Source organism: Phascolarctos cinereus, unplaced genomic scaffold (genome assembly GCF_003287225.1).
Source record: "Phascolarctos cinereus isolate Bilbo 61053 unplaced genomic scaffold, phaCin_HiC Scaffold_4;HRSCAF=312, whole genome shotgun sequence".
NCBI lineage: Eukaryota > Metazoa > Chordata > Mammalia > Diprotodontia > Phascolarctidae > Phascolarctos > Phascolarctos cinereus.
Genome location: NW_027555847.1, coordinates 414,287,257 through 414,312,367, shown reverse-complemented (window position 1 = coordinate 414,312,367; position 25,111 = coordinate 414,287,257). Strand labels below are relative to the sequence as shown.

The following is a 25,111-nucleotide window of genomic DNA, read 5'->3' as shown; positions in this document are numbered from 1 at the left end:
GATTACCTTTATACTTCAGTACTGAAGGATCTGAATTTTTTTTTTTGTATGAGTGTGGGAGTATTTGTATAGTAGAAAGAAAGAAAGAAAGACCGGGAATTGGAAGACCAAAGTTTGAATCCTGCTTCAAAGCAGCTTATTAGTCATTGGAGAGGTAGTTGTGAGGTTCAAATGAATCAATATATGTTTAGTTGTTCTATTATTAATATTTGTTCCATACTGATTTGTGCCCCCTCCTCTTCCCAGTAAATCATCTTCATGAGTTGCTGTTGACTGGAAAAAAGCACTACTCTGCTCTAACCTTGGGATGGATCTTTCTGAAGTTAGATGTGCTGGTCCTCTGGTGACAAATGTAAGTCTGTCTCTGCTTCCATACTCAAAACTTTGCAATCTGGGTAGAATCTGCTAAAGATTATATTGTGTTTGGCATAACTATTGGAGCCCAAGATCATCTTCTTAGAGGCACAAACAGAGGGTAATATTATGATATTGAGATGTCTTTATAGAATTCACTTGCAGACGTATTGATGACTTAATATTTCTTTCTCAGTTAATTTACCCTTAAATTCTAAGTTATTTTTAAATAAAAATCCCAAAACCAATCTTTCAGAGAGATAATATTGTTTCTATATTAAATGCAGAACTTATTTAAAGTGTAACTCAATCAATCAAATAATTTATTAAGTACTTACTAAAGGCTAAGCAATGCTCTGGGCACTAGGTATACAAAGACAAAAATCTAAATATATAAAGTAAAATTTGTATATGGAACCCAATCTGTTTTTTCACAATTCATGATTCTGTGTGGGACCTGGTACAGTAACGAGAAGGTGAATCTTCTTCCTACTGGAAAGTGGCTAGCCCTAGCAACTGCTATGAATCTATTGTTTGGAAGCAAGGGAGGGATGGGGGAACAAATGGAGATCTGAGGGCAAGGGGAAGCATAAAGAAGAAAAACAGCAGAATAAATTTGCTCTTTTACAGTCCCCTCAGTAGGCAACTCATTTAGTGGAGGGAACTTGCTACTTTTGAAAGAGTTGAAAAAACAGCCGGATCTCTCTGTCTGTAATTGGAATAGACTTCTTTGGCAAGCCTGGACTCTAAGGCTTCGAAATGAGAAAACTGATTCAGCCCAAGGGCAGTTACCGAGCTGTTCCAAGTTTTTGCTAAAACTATTTTTTAAAAACATTTATTTGACTTTTATCTTGAATAATGGTTACTCAGTTTAGAGCTAATCAACAACTCTGTTAGGACCAGCTAATTTGCTGCTTGGTAATTTTTAGGAAGTTTCTAAAATATAATCAGCCCTTAGCAGGGTTGCTTGGAGAGCAGCCCCACCTTGTGGAAAGATCTTGAAAAAGATAGTTTAATGAATTCAGAACCAAAGAGCTCTGACTAAAGTCCTCAAGAGTTCAGGACTAAACAATTTAGGTACCATATTTTAGCATATTTTAAATATATTTAATCCTTGCTCTTTGCTGAGATTGCTTTGGAATCTTATATAATAGGCACTTGCTTTTAAGGAAATAGAAAGGTTTATTTGTCATAGGAAATGAACTAACTATATTTGGTGATAACTATTTGGGACTGGGAAAGATATATGGGCTCACCTTTTTTCTATTGTGGCATATCTAATTATTTCAGATATATTATGTTTTTATGATTTGACTCAGTTATAAGGGGTGTCCTACACCTATAAATGGCATCTTATATCTTCATCCAGGCAGCTAGGTGGTACAGTGAATAGAGCACTAGGTATGGAATCAGCACGAATCATCTTCAGTTCAAATCTGGCCTCAGACATTTACCTGCTATATGACCCTGGGCAAGTCATTTAACCCTGTTCGCCTCAGTTTCCTCATTTTACAGCAGGAGAAGGAAATGGCAAACCACTTTAGTATCTTTGCCAAGAAAACCCCAAATGGGGTCACAAAGAGTCAATTATAACTGAAATTACACAACAACAAAACACCTTCAACCCCAAATTAATGCAACTTATAGTATGATCTATGCTCTGATCCCTTTACTTGTGGGAATGCCTCCGATTTAGTTATAAAATCAATCAATCAAAGGAATAAAGCAGGTACGAATTAGCCTTAAACCACCTCTACTGAATCTATCAATCAGAATTATAAACTAGGTATAAACCTACTTTTAATCAATTTTGGTTAAGTCAAATCCTCCAAGCTGTCCTATAAAACTATAATACAGGAAATATATTTGTATGGTTGGAAGAATTAGAAACACTTCTGGGCCAATGTATATCAGAGAAGTTATTTCAGCAGTGAGTGGAGTTAATCAGATGAAATATTTTTTTTTCCCAAGGAGAAACAGAAAGTTAATTTATTATAGCCATAATTATTATTATCATTTCAAATTTCAAGATTTGGGTGTCCTCACACCAATGGCTCTGATGAGAGGAGACAACCCAAAGAAGTAGAAGTCAGTTTATATAACCCTGAAGGTTCAATTCCCCCTCCCTCCCCCAACTGTCCGTTAATTCGGTTCACAATTTCACACGTGGGACTCTAATATAAGACAAAGGACATAGCATACATCTCTAGATTTCTTAGTTTGTTGAGGTAATGTCAAAGAAGCAAAGAAAAATGTGCAGTTATGCTAGACTTTGTACTGTGGAACCAGTTTACCATAAAAGATAATTTACAAATTGTTTTGGAAGGTCTTAGAGATTGAACAGAAAATGAAGAGAACTGGAAGACATCTGAGTAAGGTCCAGTCAAAGGGAGATAAGGGGAGTAGATAAGGAACCCTTTAAGGGTTTTCTGGAGCCAGATTCTTTTTAGGGGCAAAGACGCATTTGAATAAGATTAAAAAGTAGGTTAAGGCTTAACCACTAGACAAATTTTAACTACTGATATATTGTGCTAAAAAAGTAACTTACAGAAATCTATTCTTAACCCTATCCTATCTTCTGAACTCATTACCTTAATTACACTGAGAAGTCTTCACTGGGATATCCCATTCAAGAGTCATGTCCCCCAAACCCTCATTAGAATAAGCCCACCTCTCATTATAATATTCATTCTCTCATTACCTGTTACCCAATCAGAGTTGATTGCCACCCCCAGGAATACCCACTCTTCCAAGGACATATAAGCATTGAATGGATTCCCTGAGGGGTCTTTGGCATGTGAGAGTGCCTTTTATTAATTACTGCTAGCATGATTAATAAAATGATTAATTACCTAGAAACTATGTTTCCTGAACTTTTTATATGTCACAGGGTATTTTTGAAATATCCAATAATTCATTGAAAAATTATTGCTGCCAATCATATTTATCAACACACACAGACCTAGAAGGAAAAACCAAAGTTTATTATATGTTTCAGTTTGGACTGGAGTTCAGAAAATAACTCTGAACCCCAAACAGAGATTTCTGAAAATCTACACAGCCTCCAATTACATCAGAGACATGAAGAAGATTCTGACAGGAGAAAGTAAAGATTTACAATACAACAATACACTTGTGGGATTTACATTCCAAAGATAACTGAAGAAGAAAATCACTATATCTAGGTAACCCCAAAAATCACTAACAAGGGAGTACTCTGAGATTTACAACACAGGATGGGCATCATAAATTCTTTTACCCTCTCTGAGTTTCTTATGAATGATCTAAATAGGAGTCTCAGGAAAAATCTCAGTTGGCTACTGACTTCACAACTGTGACTATCCTCACAATTAAAATGGCCATGCTGGACCCAAAATAGTAACAGAGGAAAAGGAATTCAAAAGCTCTTATGACGGGGGTCACTTTGTCTGACCCCTTCACTTTACAGATGGGGAAATTAAGGCATAGAGAACTTATATAGCTGGCCCAAGGTCACACAGCTAATGAATAGTATAGGCAGGATTAGAACCTTGGTCCTTCGTCATCAGGTCCAGGACTCCTTCTACTACTAATGACTTCTTTAGCCCACAGCTCCTGAGAACATCTCTAAGGCCCTTACCGATCCAGGTCATATGGTTCAAGGCATGCTAAAATGCAGATGAAATATTTTGAGGAGCCAGGCCCTTTTGACTATAACAGAGGGCAGTTAGGAGAAGTGAGGAGGACTGAATCTTCCTCCTCCTCCCATTCCCCCATTGACCATAGGGTCACCTTGTAAACGTCAAAAGGTCAGATGATTTGAACTTCCCATTAGTGGCACTGACCTTACAATAGCAGCAACTGACAGCATCATCATCTGAATCTGGGAGCTGAGGACAAAGTTGACATGTTGAAGAAAAATAGCTTTGCTACTCTATCAGGGTGACCACACTCAGAACCCAGGAAAGGAATTACACATGTGGAAGAGGTATTTCCTGAAGACTAGGCATCGAGAGAAAAAGGATGATTTGAATTACCCTTTGCCACATGTCTTCTTCAAGCTTAAGCCCATTACCCTGGGGACCAAGTTTGAGAAAAGGGAGAGCTTGCCCCCGGTGGGTGATGTTTTCAATTTCCAGCATTGCTATACTTCCTCAGTGAATATCCATTCATAAAAGTTAGTTGGTATCAACAAGTTGATCAGTATTGGGGAGCACATTGAATGAGGGCTTGTGGTTGATTGTACTACAGGGTTACACTTAGAAGCAAGAGAGAAGAAGTAACCCAGTGTCTTTTGGGGAGCTGATTTGCTAATGTGACCTGGAATTAGAAAGCAAGCCCAGAGATGGTGTTACATAATCCTAAGTATTTTTCTGGTACCTTGTGTTTATTGTATTCTTAGAGTTAGATAAGTATTACAATTGATTGAAACAAAAAAAATTCTTAAGGAAAAAAGCAAGAAAAAAGTGGAATTGAACCTAAGAATATAAAAATTTCTGAGTGTTAAATGGACTTTTAAATCCGCATTCTTGTTTTACTATTTTATCATACATAGTATGTGTCACCCATATTTTAAAGCCCAGTTCAAGTTTGGCCAATTCCACAATTCTTCGGTAATCTCTACAGTTGAAGACAATAATTTTTTCCTCCCACAGACCTTCCTTTATTCTCTCCCACACTTACCATTTCACCCTGTATTATAGTTACAAGAATCCTTTACATATTGCCACCCCAAACTTAGTTATTTAAAAAAAAATCGTTCTGTGAAAGTATTAAAACAAAACTCCACTTTTGGTCATGTGAATTAAGCTTCAAGTCAAACATTCTCTCTGTTTCTGTGTGTCTCTGTATCTATTTTTCTCTCTTTTTGGCTCTTTGTGATGCATCTTTAGGGAGCATTGAACAGTCTTCCAAGTATCTTCAAGAAAATTTTCTCTAGGGATCTTCACTGTTTCCCTCACTCCTGGGACTATTAAAAGCAACTGGTCATCTGCGAATTAGGGTTTGATCCATTGAGTGATTAGCCAGAGAAATCAAAATTGTCTGCCTGGTTATGGACACCATTTTAGAATCTAGTGAGATCCTGGATTTATGCTCCCAACTTTCCTGGATATATCTCCCTTTATGGTTTTAGGGATATCCCTGAAGGGCTATGAGGTTGTTCCAATATTATTGACTTAAGGCTCTCTATGTAGTAAGAATCAAAGTACAACCATCTACAATCTTGTATTGTTCTTCTCTTCCTCTTAGTTTCATGGCAGAGTATATTCAAAGTGGTAATGACAAAACATTTCCATGGCAAAGCTCACTTTTGGATGTGGTATAGCTACTCTCTTACTTGCAAGACAAGAACATATCAGCTTCTGGGATGATCCCCTGTAAGACTGGGTCACGCGGGTCACTCATCATGGCTGCCTTTTTCCTGGGCTAAGCTTTCATGGAAACCGTGATTTAGGAGACTTTTTTTTTTTGCCACCAACCGTGTGATCTCATAGGTAGCTTGGTGACACAGTGGATAGTGCACTGGGCCTGGAGTAATGAAGACCTGAGTTCAGTTCTGGCCTCAGACACTTACTAGCTGTGTGACCCTGGACAAGTCTCTTAACCCTGTTTGCCTCAGTTTCCTCAACTGTAAAATGAGCTGGGGAAGGAAATGGCAAACCACTCCAGTATCTTTGTCAAGAAAACTCCAAAGGGAGTCATGAAGAGTTGGATATGCCTGAAATGACTGAACAACAAAAGTGTGATCTTATAATGCAAGTGGGTGGAATAAATGGATGGAGCCCTGAGTTATAAACCTGACTCAAGACACTATCTATGTGACACTGGACGAGTTACAACCCTTCAGCCTCAGTTACTATTAGAGGCAGAAAATGCAACTAGGTAATTTTTGATTTTAAATCTCGAACATTCTCCACTATTCAGGGCTACAGCTTCCCAAGGTGACCATGGCTTGATGGTTTATCCTTCTCAACACAATTATAGTTTAAATTGAATCCTCAGTGCATTTCTCAGAACCATAGCTAGTACAGGGTGACCTGAGGCTTTGTTCCAGGGCATTAGAATTTAGAGGATATAAAAATTTAACACATGCACTCCTTCAGCAGCACTATAGTAATGCAATCGCCTTCTTGCTTAACAAAAATTGCCTGATTGCTACTTATATTATTTTGACATGAATTACAAAGTTAATTTGAAGCATGTTTCTTAATGATTGCCTTGGGCTCCAATATTGGTAATTATGATTCTGCTTTAACCCAAAGAATTGATTAAATGTAGGAGTTGCAGACACTGCAGAAGCTAGGCAAGGGTGGTAGCAATGTGTTTTTGGCTGGTATACTTTTCTGTGACTCTCAGATCACCTCAGGTGATCCTACTCATGGGCTGACCCTGTGCTTCCTTTTGAGATGTGATTTTCTTTGGAAGTATAAGACTACGTGCAATCAGCTCTTGGATTTATAACTGAAACTGTCCCCTCATCCACAGAGACATTGAAAAGTATTGAAAGAAAAGCTGCTTATGTCACAAAGGTTGATTTTTGGAATAAAAGTGCAAGGGTAAAAACCATAATTCCCTCCACTCTATTCTTTGTCATAACTTCCTTGGTTAACCATCTCCTCATTTTCTAGTTTCATTGGACTTGGTGTACCTACTTTTCCTTTTATTGTGTTGGATTTGTACATAGGCTTCTTTTCATAGCCATCATTAACAAAGCTGGGGCAGTAGTAGTCATGACAGGCAAGGCTTTCAGCAATGGTTTTCTCCTTTCGGTGAGGTTGGAATCCTACTTGCTTCACACGAAGGTGGCATTTGGGGAGAAAACCTTCCTTCTCCCCTGTTGGTGAGATGCTGTGTTGGGAGAGTATGATTAGGTCAAGACATTGTAAAGACATTCCAGGAATACGTGAACTGGTGAACTGATGAAATCAGCATTTGGCTTCCACGGAAGTGGATCTTCAACCTGAGGCAAGATGGGTGAGGGAAACTAGGTACCACCTCTCTAAAGTGGCATGAGTTTAAAGTTATAGGTTTTGCCTTCTCTGGGACTAAACAAGAGAATAGACAGGATTAGCTACCAGGAAAGGATCTCTGTACATAGATGAGATAGGGGACTAGTAGGAGTTAATTCAACTCAAGACAAGAAGCAACAGAAAATGGATCCAAAAGGGATTGAACCAAGTTGTACTTAGATGGAGCCCTAGAGAGAGGGATATAGAACTATGTTGCCAACAATCAATCTAGATTTAAAGGCTAGAATCATTCTCATTGGGCAAGAAAACAACTTTGCGAAGTTTGAATTCCTTTGGGTCCAGGTGATTTAAAGTAATAAATTGAGGGGCAGTATGGAAAAGTGGATAGGGCACTAGAATGGAGTTAGGAAAAGCTGGGTTCAGATATCACTTGATGTACTTACTGGCTGTGTGACCCTGGGCAAGTCACTTATGCTTTCTGTGGCTCAGTTTCCTCATCTGTAACATGAGAGAGTTGGGCTTGATGGCTTCTAAAGCACCTTCTAGTTCTTAATCTATGATTCTATAATAAAAGCAGTGATTATTATGAAAACCATTTGAGAGGTGGTCAGAGAAATTAGGTATAATATTTAGAACTATTTATCTTTGCTCTCATATCCCATTAGTTTTTAGGAAAATGCTCAAATCCTAATCACTTTTGCATGTGACCTATAATGAAAATGCAACAAATGTGTTGGAACTCAAAGGTGAAAAGCAAAGTAGAGAGAATTCCAATGAGATCTGGGATTTAGGTCAGGGAGAAAAGGCATTATGTCCTATATGGGTGAAGTTCTAGTGGTCTCTTTGAGATGGGAAACTGTATCCTGAAAGAGAAAGGCCCAACTGGGATAGCTGTTAAAAACCAGTAAACTTGGGAATCATAGAAGACCTGTTTCTCACTCAGGCAGGTTCTGTCATGATTGATTTACTGTTTTGGAAAGGAATGAGTGAGGAGGAACAAGTCATTGGTTAGTGCATCTGGCCTTCTAGGTGCCTTGTGGTGCATATTGAGATCCTGGGTGTGGCAGGTTACCATGTATAAACTATGTGAGAGCATTTAAGCTTTTTAGATCACAAATTCTTAGGTGATATTCTTTTTCCATTTTTTTTATTTGGATAAAAATGACTAATGGGTTTGTGTTTGACCTTACTGACTCTACCGAATATCATCTAAGGAGTAGTGAGTGAGAGAGATCCTTGAATTTAGGGATTCACAAAGAGTTGAGTGGGTGGGAAGAAATGAGTCCCAGATACCCCAGATAACAACATCATAGGATTAAATAGTATTTACTTATGTCATATTCCTTTTTAAAAAATATTCTGAACTAAGAAACATCAAATAAAATGGGTAGTTTCTTATCCATAGTTGAACAGAAAAGAATTGCCCATTAGACTATAGATATCTATTATGTACAGCATTCTTGTCTTTTTAACTATATGCTATAGCTTTCAAAGCTGTCTTCCTTCTGTTTTCATTTTAGAACTGTAAAAATATGTCTCACTGACTTCTTCTCCTTTTCCTCTCTCTTTCTCCACTTGACTCCTCCTCACCTTTCCACTCTTTTCCTGTTGGGGAAAAACAAAGCCCTTGTGAATATGTTGCATTTTGTTACTATGTTACTTCTTTTCACAAAGTCTGTGATCCAGGCATGCTAGCCTCCTTTCTTTCCTTCCTTCCCCCTTCCCCCCTCCTCCCACACACAGTAGCAACTCTGGCAGCCAAGTGGTGCAATAGATAGAACATCAGGCCTGGAGTTAGGAACACCTGAGTTCAAATCTGGCCTCAGATACTAGCTGTGTGACCTTGGGCAAATCATTTAACCCTGTTTCCCTCAGTTTCCTTATCTGTAAAATTAGCTGGAGAAGGCAATGACAAATTACTCCTGCATCTTTGCCAAGAAAATCCCAAAATGAGATCATGAAGAGTTGGACACAATTTAATAACAGCAATAGGAACTCTCTGCTCTGTGACCCTGTAGGGACTCTCCATGCCTGGAATGCATTCCTTCCTCTTTTATATTTCTTTGTATCTCTAGCTTTTTTCAAGGCTCAGCTTAAATGTCATCTCCTATATGAGGCCTTTCCTTATCCCCTCCAGCTTTGTGTGCCTTTCCCCTTTCCCTCTCCTCCAAACTATACTGCATTCATTTCATATATATTCAACATGGCAGAATCCCACTTCTGCCAGAGTCACTAGCTATGCAAAACTTAGGCAAAATCTCTTTTCAGGTCCTCAGGCAATTGTCTAAGCCTCTGAAGTTTCAAAGAAGGGACCAGTCTACATAAGTAGTAAGACATTCTTCATCTGGAACACACAAAACTGAGGAAATACATAGACACACACACACACACATACATATACATACATCCAACATAATTCTCATCTAATTAACATTTAATATAACACTATAGAAACATCTTATATGTTTATATATGTAATATATATTCATATATAATATTAAACATTTAAATATTTATATATAAGCACTATACATGTAACCATATTTATAAATGTTTACTTGTAAGCATTTTATGTTTATATATTTGACATTTAAAATGTTTATATATAACATATTAAATATTTATATACAAACATTTACATGTTTATATATTTAGCATTTAAACATTTATATGTAATATTTATACGTAGCAATCATTTAAATGTTTTTTATGTGTGTGTTTGGGTGTATATATAAATATTTGTGTGTATGTGAATGTATATGTGTGTGCATGTATTCCTCACCTGTACTCACAAAAACTGGTGAAATTGCAGGTGTGGTAATGATTTTTTTTTTTTGCAGATGATTGTGCACTCATTAGAGTCTCTTAGGCTGAGATGTAATAGAGTATGCATCTGTTCTTTGCTGCTTGTGCTAATTTTGGCCTAACAATGAATACCAAGAAAAGACAGATTCTTTACAGCCAGCACCACACCATCTATTTGTGGAACCATCTATTATAGGAAATGGAGAAATTTTGAATACTGTGGATAAATTCACTTACCTTGGCAGTATACTTTCCAGGGATGTACACATAGATGATGAGGTTGATGCACACATTGCCAGAGTTAGCTCAGTGTTTGAGAGGTTCCTAAGGAAAGTGTGGGAGAGAAGAGGTACTAGACTGCTTACCAAACTGAAAGTCTACAGAGCTGTTGTGTTGTGCCTATGAAACCTGGACAGTATACCAGAGCCATGCCAGGAAACTGAATCACTTCCATTTGAATTGTCTTAGGAAGATTCTGAAGATCACCTGGCAAGATAAGTTACTTTACAGAGGTCCTTAACAGAGGCTTGAACTGCTAAGCATTCAAACTCTATTGCAGAGAGTGTAACTCTACTGGGCTGGCCACAATGTTCAAATGCCAAATATACTTTTGCCTAAAAGACTATTTTATGGAGAACTCATACAAGGCAAACACTTACATGGAGGTCAGTAGAAGCAATACAAGGACACTCTCTAAGTCTCTCTGAAGAACTTTGGAATCAATCATGTGACATGGGAGACACTGGAAGAGGACCACTCAGCATGATGTGCCTCAATCTAAGAAGGTGCTGTGTTCTATGAGTAAAGCAGAACTGTATTAATTCAAAAGAAATATGAGATGTACAAATTTAGAGACATCTCCACTCCAGATGTTCATGTGGACTCTTTATGCTTGACTTGTTGTAGAGTCTTCCGAGCTAATATTGGTCTGATCAGCCACGGTCGGACCCAGTGTACTTTACTCCAACAAAGAGATGCCATTTTGGTTCTCTTCAAGAAGGAAGGGCAACAATTAACCAAACAACTAATATGTATCACACACCCCCACACTCACACCCCTACACCCACATACATACGTACATACGTATATAAAATATTATACATTTATTATGTACTTATACTTACATATGTGGTCTTCCCTTAGAGAATGTAAGCTCCCTGAGGGTAGGGACTCTTTCATTTTTATCTTCATATCCTCAGAGGCCTTGGCATCTAGGAATCTTGTAGTGAATTCTTATTGATTCATATATCCTGCAACTCTTATAATTCTAAATATAACCACGTTCTTTAAGTCTCTGCACACTTGCCTGAGGTCCCTCACTCAGTTTTCAAAAACCTTTGCCCATTTGATTGCTTATATCACTAACTTCCTCCTTTGCTTGAGTCAGGAAAAACAACTCTGTCCCCTTTTGACTTTGAACTCTCTAGTCCTATGCCATTTTTCATGCCATAGGTTTGTGTTAGCTTTCTACCTCCCATCTTCCACATTACCTCCTTCTTTCCCTTTCCTGTTATATTCCTTGATTTTCCTTTCTCCTCTTTTATCTTCTTTACTTCTTAATCATACTAAAAACTTACATTCAAATCTTATTTTGAGCTTTGTCAAGTACTTTATATGAACTAATTCATTTGATTTGGGCAAGAATCCTTTGAGCTAGACAAGACACATATTTCAATCCCCATTTTTACAGATGGAGAAAATGAGACCAAGAGAGGTAAAGTCACACATGTAGTAAGTAGCACAGATAGGACCCCAAGCCTAGTTTTTAAAAGGGTTTATGAAATACTTTTTCTGCCAAACTGTAGCTAATGCCTCTAGATGGTATTGCAAATGGAGCACTGGGCCTAGAGTCAGGAAGACATGACTTCACAGCCCAGCCTTAAACACTTTCTAGCTGTGGCAAGTGTGTGAACTTGGGCAAGTTAAAACTTGTTTGCCTCAGTTTCCTCAACTGTAAAATGAGGATAACAATAGCATCTACATTGCAGGGTTGTTGTGAAGATGTAATAAGGTAATATTTGTAAAGCACTTGGGAACACAGTAGGAGGTATTAAACACTAACTACTTCATATCTTCTTTTTGTTCTATCTTTTGACATTTAAAAGCTTTATCAGATTTGGGTCTCATATAGGAATTCAAATGATGGACCTATGTATAGTCAGAATAAGTGGCTACCTATTTAGAATATATAATTTTAAGGACACTGGAAAAGCTCTTCTGTCCTTTCTCTTTCAATTACTCCCATATTTTGTTGTTGAAGTCTAGAAGTCCTTTAACAGAAAATCCTTTAGTTCTGTTCCAAAATTAGGGAGAACTTAAAATACAAGCATCGTGAAAGAGATAGCTTTAATTCACATGAAGGTGCAAGTCACTTTTCTAGTGAGAGCATGTTTTTAGAAGACAGAGGGAATGGAGAAGTATAGAAATAGCAGTACTATAATGAGAACCCCATAGTGAACTTTGATGGTTTCATTAGATAAAATACTGCAGAATGGAGAAAGGTTCAGAAGGAGTGTCTAATGCACAAAATCACTGATTTTATAATTTAGATAAAGATTGTTGTAGGGAGAGAGAGAGGAGACAGCATGTGTCTGGTAAGTCAAACCTCTGTGATCACCTTATTGACTACCTCTATCTGCTGATCAGTTGCCATCAACAGGCAGGCACTGGAGACCCTGCTGCCTCAGCAGGTACAGCTACTGAGGACCTGAAACAGAAAGGTCTTTCCAGCCAAGTCCTTGATATTGTCAAATGGTTTAACATCAGAAACAGTGATGGTTCTGTTAATGGCAATGATGTTAAAGATGCATTCCCATCTGTTTTGCCACTGTACCACAACATTCACAGGGCATTTCCATTTTACTTGCAGCTGAAACTCCTATATGTGTTATCTTACTCATTAGAACATGAGTCCATAAGAACAGAGATTGTCTTGCTATTTCTATTTGTAACCCCAGTGTTGGTTTAACAGTTAGTACTGTGGCCTCCACTTCCTGAAGGCCATATGTGCTACATTTCACCTTTCACTAGGGGTTTTCCAATATCCTTGCAGGGGGTTGGGGATTGTTTAGTTCTTGCCATTGCCTCACACTTCCACTGATTATGTTTCCTTGATTTTAGCAGCACTCCAATTCCATTTAACCATATAACAACAGGTTAACTTTCACAAAGGAGTATTTAGAAGTATAGAAAGGAAAAAAAACATACAAACATTTCACCCCAATACTTGAGGAGAATAGTCCCACTACTCTACCTCAGTCTCTAGGGAGAGGAGAGTGATTAGGTTCACAACTTAATTCAGTTCCTATTTAGCATAGTTCTGTTGCTGTCTGAGAGGTTGAGACCCGTCAAAGACTGGAGTGCAGGACAGGATCGTCTGGAATGGATTTGCAAACTCAAGCATTCTTTAAGTTAAGTTGGCAAAAAGTTTAGTGTTAACGCTTTTCAGAAGGCAAGGATTCTTAAGGAGCCTGTGAGAGACTGAGGATGGAGCTAGGGTTTATATGGAAAAGAACATGGGAAAGGAATGTCAGGGATACCGATTAGGTAATCTAAAGATTCAGGTGTGTTGGGAGCTATAGATGGAAAAGTGTAGGGAGTATACCAGAGAGGGAAGGAGATGTCAGAGGCATGCATCTTGGGAATCTGGCAGGAAGAAGAGTCCCTGGGCCAGCCAGGGACAAAACTCCTTGGGCCACACGAGACCACCCTCTCTCTCTGTCCTGATTAGAGAATGCTCTGCAACAAAGAAAAGTTTTCTCACAAGACAGGAGCTTACTAAGAAATTGGGAGGCTTCTAGAGACATGATCTTAGGGCTTGGGCCTGAGCAGCCCAGCACTCTCTTACGAAGCTTCATGTAGTAGCTGCAACAGGGAGAGAGATAAGGGTCTTGTTGGGTCCCACTCATGAGTAATTGCTAGGCACAGTGTGCTTGGGTTGGGGAGAAATTGTCAGAGACAGTGTTTCTGAGACTAGGGAGAAATTGGGGTCCAAGTCCAAGCACAAGCACCCAAACACAATCACCCAAGCACCCCATCAGTTCCACCAGGTTATAAATCTACCCCACCCCATATCCCCATGATTATCCCCTTCCACTCTGGAAGCAACATCTAGCCAGAAATATTGGCTCTGAGGTCACCGTGGCTTGACCATGGTGTGGATGGGGGACTCCTGTGCTTAGAACTGAAAAGGACAACCTAAATACAGTAAAGGCCCAGGCCCACTACTTGGTGCCACATCGGCTGCAGGGTGGAGGTGGCCCTTCTCCCTATCCAGCTCAACGCATGGTACTCGTGTTGTATGTAAACAGGCCTCTTACCACTGGATGCCCCTGCCACTAGAGAAAAGAGGGGATGGAGGAGACACACAGACACAGCACAGACACACACACGCACACACACACACACACACACACACACACACACACACACACAGAGGGACACAGAGAGAGACAAAGAGACAGATGCAGCGACACAGGCACAGACATATAGACAGAGGCATAAAGAGAGACAGAGCCTGAGACTATTCTAGTCCAATAATTTTAAAGATGTATAAAGTTCCAGCTAAACTCCAGGAAAAAGCTTAGGAAAAAGGTGTAAGGGAAAAAAAAGAGTTGAGGAAAAGGAAAGAGGCTGCTTCCACCCATGTGATAGAGGGCCACAAAATATCTTCCCAAAGAAATGGCATCTCCCACATGAGAGCCTACATGTTAGGCGATCTGGGCATGTGCAAAGCTCCATTACACTTAGAACAGTACTTTTCACATAGTGCATGCCTAATAAACGTTTTTTTTAGTCCAAGAAGAGGCAGATTTTATGAAGATTTTATTGTTCAGTTGTTTTTCAGTCATGTTTAACTCTACATGATCCTATTTGGCGTTTTCTTGGCAATGATACTGGAATGGTTTATCATTTCCTTCTTCAGCTCATTTTACAGATGAGGAAACTGAGGCAAACAGGGTTAAGTGATTTGCCCAGAATCACACAGCTAGTAAGTGTCTTGAGGAAGATGAGTCTTTCTGACTCTAGTCCCAGCCCTTAATCCACTGCACCACCTAGCTGTCCTGATGGAGATTTTAATATCCCTTAAATATTGGAGACAGCTAGGTGGTATAGTGAATAGAATGCTGGGCATAGAGTCAGGAAGACCTGAGTTAAAATGTGACCTCAGACCTTTACTAGCTGAAGTATTGACTTTGGGCAAGTCATTTAATTCCTGTTTGCCTCAGTTTTTTCAACTTCAAAATGGGGATAATAACACCTACCTCCCATGTAGCTTAGCATAATGCCTGGCACTGTAGGTCCTGCTAAGATGATGATGATGATGATGATCTCTTATCAACCATTTTTTCCATATAAATTTTCCAAATAAGAAAAGAAAAGTAGGATGTTAATATAAAAGTGCAGTTTTCACATGTATGAAAATGCATGTGATGTCAGATAACCTTTAAATGTAAACTCTCAAAGTGTAGAACCATTTTATGTTGAGTATTTAGAGCCCATTAACCTCAAGAACAATTATAGTTTTATCAATCTTATTTACAAATTTGCTGAAATAGCTGAATCAGTGGAAAAATCTCTATGGTCAAAGGCCTCTGTGTGGACTGAGTTGTCAGGAAAGAGAGAAAGCCTTGATAAGCTTTGTCACACATGCAAGTGAGTATGGGAGCAATCTGCTTCATGTCGGCCTCTCCCCCAGTGATTGCACTGAACTGGTCACCTTGACTACTGCTTCCATAGCACCAGACACAATTGATGGCTTGCTGGAAGCTATTTTACCAAAGGAACATAAACATACGATATACACCTTTTGGGCGTTTGATTGTTCTTATTGAATTCATCAGAGTCACTGAAAACTCACATGTAAGAGAAGAAACCCAAGAGTTATGGATACCACTATGGATGTCTGGGCTTGCTGAGCTAAAGAGCACTACTTTCTATCACTTGTACTCAAACTTCTCTGTTTCTGCAATCTGAATCTGAAGAATTGCGGCAGGCAAGTTTCCAAATCATTAATAACTTTAATTGTTTAAGCCTAAATGATGCATCCTGGGATGGGATGCAGTAAAGATGTAATTACCGGAAATGGTACCTGTTCTCCCTCCCCCTCACCTTCTACCCCAGGATATGAGTGTCCTATGTCCTCATATGCTGCCAACACTTATGCTAACATAATATTGAGAACTGTAGTATAGCTTCAGCTCAAATAAGCATTATATTCAAAAGCCTTTCTACATAAGAATGAGAAACATTTTTTTCTTTTAAAAAATACATTTGATTTTTTTTCCAATCAGCCAAAATCTGACTTCTTTCCCTCCCCACCAGTTCAGTGAAGAACAAGAACAACAAAAGCCCTGTTACAAGGGTGTATAATAAGTCTACACTGGCTACACATTAAGGGATCACGAGTACATATAATATAAAAATTCTGTGCACATGATAAATAAACATTTGTGTCTTCTTTCCATTAGTTCAGTTAAGTTTAACCACCAGAGGGTGTGCTTTGCCATTCACTTGATCCTATTCATCTGTTAACAGAATTTTACTGAGCCAGTCTCTAACCTGGGAATGATGAGACAGAGCAGACCAGAGACTAAGTGCCAGGAATCAAGTAGCTATTTGATTAATTAGTTTCATTATGAGGAACAGTTTTGCAAATAGGGAATTGTCAGATCAGAATTCCACCTTGCTGTAGTGAAGTCAGAGATTATATACATAAATCATAAGTGGGAAGATATATTACAAACAATCACTTGAAAGACCTGAGTGATTTCCCACAGCAAGCCCACGAGTCCACAATACAGGTGTTCTGGAGTTCTATGGGAACAGTTTTGTCTCAAGTCCTTGGGGGTCGTTACTTAATGGGGCACAGGACCAGAGTTCTGTGATGGGAACAGGTTCTACCATCTTTGATTTGCTTCACTTAACATGCACAGGCAAAAAAATGTAGTGATTGTGAGAGCATTGTCAAGGGTTAGATTGATTATTTCAAGCTTCTGACTCACAAGCCAGAAGAGGCAGCTCTGAGAAATATGAATTATTAGTTCATTCATTATACATATCATACCAATTCATATGAAAATCATTAATTCTCTTCACACATCATAAGAACCAGGAACTGAGAACATGCACCCTGGTAATTATGTATACCGCCCAGTACCAGTGGGAGCTCTGGGCAACTGGTAACGTTGTCTATGGTTCTCAGAAGTCAGTACTTTTTAACTTGAAACTCCACCTCCCTCTGGGTGTCCGGGAACTCATTTTATTGGTCCAAGGGGTATGGCCAGTTCAGATTTATCTAATCTTGGACTCCCATCCACCTGGAAAACTCCTCCTTCCCTAGGTTGACTGTATTTTACTGAACCAAAACCCAAATCACTCTGCCTCTCATTGGTTGGCCAACAATAGGTCCACTTGGTCATTGTTTGGGTCCTGATTGTCTCAGAGTGAATGTAAATGGCATTTTTTTCTGATTTGGCCATAAACCCTGAGGCTTCCCTTTCCAGATTGATTTTATTTTTCTTTACTGGGTAAAAGGGGCCATTCACTTGTCTCATTTCTACCTAGCCTTAATCACTGAATGGGCATTGCCTCAGTCGAATCCAATTCACTTGCATGTCATGGCATTGCGTCCCCAGTGTCATGGTTCTCTCTGAGAATGAAGGACAAACAACAACAGTAATGGAGTCTGTCCTATAGGCAAGCTAAATTCAGTTTTTTTTATGCTTAGGCCACAAAATATAATAAAATCCACAGTATGCCCAAATAGTACCACATAGTTGTGCTCTTATCTTATCTCGTCCTCTGACTAATCAAGGAGTTTCAGAAAGACACAGTTTTGGTGTTTAGACTCATGTGTCCAATCTACCATACTTCTTACAGCAAGTAACCATTCCTGTTATTGCTATTCCACCCATGGCCTCCTGAGGATAGTATAGTATTTGTCAATGTCTTCATCAAGTAGTGGAGATTTTGGGATCTGGGGCTTAACATAGGAATATGTAATAACTTTTTAAAAGAGTCATTAACCTACCTGTCTCATTTATGGATCAGGAAACTGAAGCCTGGAGAAGTATTCACTTCATTCAAGGTCACGTGTATAGGTAAAACATGGCAGAACTAGTAATATACCCCAGGGCACAGTTTGCTGCCACTTGTCTGCCTACAGATTCTGTCACTGTGACAGTAGCAACTTCTGATCCTACTCCCTTGACTGCTTGCTCATAGACTGAGCTATAGAGTACTGAGCTTGTTGCTGGAGAATTATTCATGACTAGTGGTGTTAGGGGTGGGATGGTCAAAGGCAAGCCAGGTGGAGATTGAGACTCCCTTAGCTGCCATTCCTTATTTTGGACTTTCTCCTTGCTCTCCCTAGGGCACTAAAATCCTTCACATTCCTAGAACATTTCGAATGTCTGCCCTATTTCTACCTGGCACCTTAACATACTTCTTTCACTCTTTACCACCTTTTATGTACTCATCTGTCTTTTGCCCAGCCTCACCCAAGAGGAGGAAGAGAGGTCAATCAATCATATCAATCAATCAAACATTTATTTAAGTGCCCACTACGTGCCAGCCGCTGTGCTAAGGACTGGGGATACAAAAAGAGGCAGAAGACAGTCACTGTCCTCAAGGAGCTCACAGTCTAATGGGTGAGACAACAAACAAATATATACAAATGACAATATACAGGAAAAATAGGAAACAATTAACAGGAGGAAGGCACTAGAATTAGGTAGGGTTGAGAAAGCTTCTTGTAGAAGATGGGCTTTTAGGTAGGACTTAAAGGATGTCAGTAGTCAGAGATGAGGAAGCAGAGCATTTTAGGCATTGGAGAAAGCTTGAGAAAATGCCTAAAACTGAGAGATGGAGTATTTTGTGGACCAGTCAGGAGGCCAGTGTTACTGGATCAAAGAGTATAAGAAGACTGGAAAGGTGGTGGTGGGGGCAAGATTATGAAGGGTTTTGAATGCTAAACAAGGGCATTTTATATTTGGTCCTGGAGGTAATAGGAAGCCACTGGAATTTATGGAGTGTGTGTGTGTGTGTGTGTGTGTGTGTGTGTGCGTGCGCACATGGTCAGACCTGTGCCTTAGGATTATCACTTTAGTGGGTTGAGTAGAGGATGGATTGGAGTGGGCAGAGACTTGTGGCAGGTAGACCTACCAGTAACCCATTGCAATAGGCTAGATGTAAGATGATGAAACCTGTACTAGAATGGTGGCAGTGTCTGAGAAGAAAGGGGGTGGGATATTCTAGAGATATTGTAAAGGTGAAATTGACAGACCTTGGCCACAGATTCCACATGAGGGAAAAGAGATAATGAGAGGTTGAAGAGGATTCCTTGAGTGTGAGCTTGAGGGACTGGGACGATGGTGTTGCCCTCTTTGACAATAGGGAAGATAGAAATGGGAGAGGATTTAGCGGGAAAGATAATGAGTTAAGTTTTGGATAATTTGATGCTAGATAGAAGGCTTACTATTAAAGGTGGTTTTTTTTCCTCCCCAAAGAAATCCATTAATCCAAATAGCAAAAAAGAAATCAGTGGAAGTATGCATATAAGAATATATACTAGACAATACAAAATGAAGGGGCTTTCCCATTGGGAGCAAGGTAAGTCATTTGAACCAAGAGAGACTTCTAGATCTCACTTAAGGGGAATTTCTTACATGAAGTTGAAATTGAGATGGGTTTTGAATCCAATCCAACAGGCAGTTAAGTGCCTACTATGTGTCAAGCATTGTGCTAAATCTTAGGCAAAAAGAAACACACTTCTGGCCTTCAAGAGGTTTCCATTATCCTGAAAGGGGGAGGGAGGCAGAGCATGTAAACAGATTAGTACATACATGATAATGTGAGAGAGGAAGATCATTGATTAGAAATCTTCCATCTGTAGCGTTAGAACCTAGTTATAGATGATGCTAGACTGAAGGAGCCGGGCAAAAAGCAGGATAAGTAATAATAATAACTTTGATTTGCACCTATGTGGTAGAATTATAAAATAGGATATGAATTCATCATAATTTTGCACCTATAGTCATGAAGAGACATATGCTCATGTCTCCATTCTCTCTCACAATGGGCTCTCAGTGAAGCTCCTAGCTATGCACTGTGTGGCTCCCAGTGCACCCTCATGTGGCAAACAAAGGGATACCCAGTGACAAAAGGACAAGGTCAGCCACAGGTGTTTATGAGAAATAATATTAGATCTGGCAAATGTATTATTTAACAGAATAAATATAAGGAAAAACCACACAGATAATAAGATTGGTGAAAGTAAGGCCTGCACACTTCCCTCAGGAGGCTTTCTTACTCTCAGCTTTCCAGTTAGTGGGCCAAGTAACCTTCATAAAACCCACTCACTCATACCTCCCAGCAGGTTCATTTCCATAGAGGTCTTCTCTCATGGTCTTGCAGAAGGGAACTGCGGATGTTGCAGGTACCAGCTGCTGCCCCAGTTGTATCTCTGGAGTACTAATACCTTCTCTCCCTGTTTTCCTTGAGAGTCCCTCCACACTCCCACCATTGCCCAGATTAAAAAAAACCTCCCACTGCGCAATCTTATTGGAGAGCTGATCTCTGTTAGTTTCTTCTCTTCCCAAACTGGGAAGAGCTACAAATATGAGGGGGTCTTCATGGCTAGCCAACCTTTTTGCCAGGGGTTGTTATAATAAATTGAAGGGAAGAGAAGGTAGGTAGTATAGATGAGAACAGATTGGTAGAGAATTGTAAAAACCTGTGATAACAGACTAAGCCTGTTGCAATTTATAATCATAAAAAATAGGGGATATCAATCAAAGAAATGACTTTTGAAAGGAAGAATAAGCATTAATACTATGTGCCAGGCACTATACTAAGTACTTTTTAACAAATATCTCATTGATCCTCACAACAACCCTGGAAAAGAGCTACTATTATTATTCCTATTTTGCAGTTGAGGAAATTGAGGCAAATAGAGGTTAAGTGACTTACCCAAGGTCATACAACTAGTAAGTATCTGAGGTCAGATTTGAACACATATTTTCCTGACTCTAGGTCCAGTGCTCATCCACTGTGCTACTAGCTTTCTTGAAAAGATTGTGTCAGAGCCCAAACTAGCAAGGATTGATGGAATCTATACCAGCTTGGGGTGGGGACAGTGTCTGCTGAACTTCACTACCTCTCTGGCCAGGCATCCTATCCCCAAGGGTTATGAGGCCATCAAGTACCTCTCTAGGGTCTACCTTTTGAATTCTCCATAGAACTGCCTGGCCTGGGGACTTCAGAGGTCATTATTCTTGGCCTCACTCTTAATAGTAAACTCATTCATTTGTAAAATAGGTGTAATAACACTTGCACTACCAATTCCAGAGGGCATGTGGGAGGAAAGTGTTTTGTAAATTATAGAGCTCCTATAAAAGAGTGAGCTTAATCTGTCAAACTCAGATGACATGCAAAGTCCCCAATGTAGTTCAATATAAGTGGTAGAAAAGATATGCAAAACGTAGATTACTAGTAAAAAAAAAGCTAATGGATTTTGTGACAGTAAATGTCCTTATGGTTTTGGAAAGAAATTTCAAAACCATTTAGTTTCACCTAATGTTTTGAAAGATGTAGAAACAGAAGCCCAGAGTGGTGACTTGCCTTGTATTACAAAGCTAATAGGAACATTGAACTTAGTTTAAGGTTACCTTGGTTCTAGTCTTAGTACTGACCCATTTATTGATCCTAACCCCAAACTAATGTCTTGTGAGGCATCTATGATATGCTGCTTTGTCTTTTGGTTCTTTTTATATCTGTCCTTTCCCCTGTTGAATTTTTAGCAGGAGCTGGGCTCTGTACATAGTAGGTGCTCAATAAACTTTTAAGAATAAAAAAATGGCTATATTATCGAATTTTGTGCAGGCTATCTTTTATGATGTTTGTCAACATTATGAAATAAAGAAATCACATCCTATTATTACTGGGAGGGAAATCAAAGTTGATCAGGTCTAACCACTCATTGTGACAGAATATAGAACAGGGCTAGTGATGGTTTACTGTTGTCTGGCAGGAATCAGAAAAACCTCTCTTGGAGGGGGCTGGGATGCATTTTTATACGATCATAGGTTTGGATGTAGAAGGGACTACTTGGATTTAGAAGGCTATTTAGCCTCCCTTCCCCTCATTTTGCATATGAGGAAACTGAGGCCTAGGAAGTTTAAATGATATGCTCAAGGTTACACAGATAGAAAGGATCATAAGCAGTATTTGAACCCAGGTCTTCTGATGCCAAAGCTAGTGATCTTAATATTTGGAGTAGGCCAGAGTGTCCTTTAATCTAAATTTATATTTCTTTCCTTTCCCTTATTTCAATATGCTTAAAATTCTATTCATTTCTAAGGCACTGTGACATAGGAACAGAAATTACATCTGTCAATAAATAATAGGAAGTGATTCGAGTGATGAGGGAGCTCCCTCCAGTGACTGATCACAACTTATCCATCATTTTCTAGGTGGTTTTAAAAAATTTATTGTGGACAAAAAACTCTTTACTGTGGCCCACCTGGGCTTATCCAAATTTGGCAACACTGAACTTTAGACGATAGATATATAATCTATTATTGGGCCATTGCAGTAAAGTCCAGCTTAACTGCCTCATTGTTTTATGAAGATGATTCAGACTCTTATATCTTTGCCAGAAAAATAGTTTTTTGCAAGTTTACCAATGCTTCGAGTATGAACCCTATAATGAATGCAATAGCTGTCTGACATTTTTAGAATCCCTAGGGTATGTAAGGCATCTAGAATTCATTAAGCCTGTCCTCTTGCCTCCATGCTGAACTCAATTTAGACTATCCGCTTTGGAAAGGTCTCTGTCTCCACTTTAAAAGTTTTCAAGGACATTTCACAGTCTTCCTTAGCACCCATTCCCAATGTCATATACTTGACTATTATTCAAGGCACTGCATAATTTTATCATAGGAGTGATAGAAAGGGAGAGGAGTAGCAAAGGGACTTCTAAAATTGAGGGGAGAAGGGAAATAGATGTAGGACCAAGGGAAGTGTAGAAGTGAGGAAAGAGTGAAGTTCAGAATTGAGATAAGAAGTTTTTTGAATGGTAGTAAATTTCAGTTCTCCCTGATTTTTGTTTCTGTCATTTATGGATCTCTAGGCCATGCTTTCTTAATCTCAATATATTAAATTCCTGATTTAAAGTCTTCTCCACTCCCACCTCCTTTTCCCTTCACTCAAGTCACCTGTCAGTTCCTCAAGATCCTTCACCCCACTCCATGACTGACCTCTGTCTCTAGTCAACTCGAGACACACCTAGGGGTGATCCTCTCTTGCTTAGCACAATTTAAATTGTCCTAGGTGTCAGAATCTCTAGCTGAAGCTTTACTTTTAGTTAAAATATTTTGGATTCATTAGAAGAGACCGAGAACAGAGAGATGTAAGATGTTGGGGGGGAGAAAATTATAAGATACAGTAATGAATGCACAACACTTGAACTCAAGATTAAGCTGTAGGAAAGGTGGGTTCAATTGGGAAGATTTTAAAAAGACAGAAGTGGAAGGATTTAGATGACTCTTTAAAGGTAGAATCCCATACTTTCTACATACAAATGACAACTTTTGCAAAGAAGGTACTGTACTATTTTCAAATATTTCACCATATCTGGATATAAGGCAAATTATATTTCAGAATATGCTTTGTTGTACCTAATAGAAACACAAGCAGATATATGTTTTAGGAAGACAACCTGATATTCTAGGATCCTTTCTCACCTGGTGTGCCATGGTATTGTTAAATATTTTCTCCCTTAAGTATCCACCTGTGAGACAGTGATAAAGTAATCATGGAACGGTTTAAGTGAAAGTCAGCACAGTTGAATTCTCTCATTAAAGCAAAGTTTAATCTCTTCGTGCTGATTGCCAATGTGGGTTCTGCCATGCTTTTTTTCCCCCAGCTATGAAATCAAAGGTGATAGATGCTGGAAGGTATCCAAAGCACAGGAAAAAAAATAACTGCATTGATGTCCAGAGAGAATATACAAACCCTTAGGTAGGAACTTGCAAGCAGATATTTACTGTGCTTATTCCAGTACACTCTTGGGGAGATGGCAGCAGAAAATACAGATGAAGGCATTCATAATTTAATTCTCTTTCCTCTCTCTTTTTCTATCCCCTCTTCTTATTTTGGACAGGAAAGCATACAGGAAAAAACAAAAAGATTTAAAAAAATCTTTTAAACAGAGCCAAGCCTTTTTCATTTATATCTGCATGATTGTTTTTTAACAATGGGCTAAATCTTTCTCACCATAAACCATTAATAAATACTACACCAGTTTTTAAAATCCTTGCCCTGAATTTGAATGCCCACAAATAACAGGACTTTCTCAACAGATTTTTCCTTGAGAAAAAATAATAGATTTTAAAATCACTTTTTCTGTGTGTTAGGGGTAGAAGTGACAAAGAGGAGAATCTTACACAAAAGTCCTACACTGATGAGTCATCATGGCAAGAGATGACCCTGTGTTCTTGAAGACTATGCCAGCAGAACTCAAGCACTGGTAGGTTATGAGGGGTTTGAAAGACTGACGACAAACCAGGTGATGGACTTTATCAGCTCTGTGAGCATTAGCTTCCTTAAATGCAGAGAGGCTTATCAAGTAAAGGTTGGCTAGTAGGTGATGATGATTTTTGCCCTGTTGACCAACAAAGTAAATAAAAATATGAAACTACCCTTAGTTAGCTATGTGCACTCTCCTTCCACTTCATTCTTCTAAGGTCATGGTTACAGAGCAGTAAAAAAAAAAAGATGACAGTGGATTATCACACAGTTCTTAGATTGTCTGCAAAAAATTAATTTAACTGCTGGTATGCTCAATATAAACAATGAGCTGAAATATAGCTAGAGGAATTGTACTACATTCTCATCATAACTAAAATCAAATGAGAAAAGAAGTTGAAACAAAACTTAAGAGTGATCCATCGGCTTTCCCCAAAGAGCAAATGAGGCTTTGAGGAGTTACTCCATTTTA

The 25,111-nt window shown here is 39.0% G+C and overlaps 1 protein-coding gene across 1 annotated transcript in view; it reads left to right on the top strand.

Moving 5' to 3' along the window:
- The first annotated feature begins 262 nt into the window (after window positions 1–262).
- Window positions 263–25,111, top strand: part of DNAH5 (dynein axonemal heavy chain 5) — a 383,566-nt gene continuing 358,717 nt past the window's right edge. The window contains exon 1 of the mRNA XM_021008643.2: window positions 263–352. Coding sequence (XP_020864302.1) covers window positions 308–352 — 45 coding nt within the window. The 5' untranslated portion in view covers window positions 263–307. The remainder of the gene's footprint in view (window positions 353–25,111) is intronic.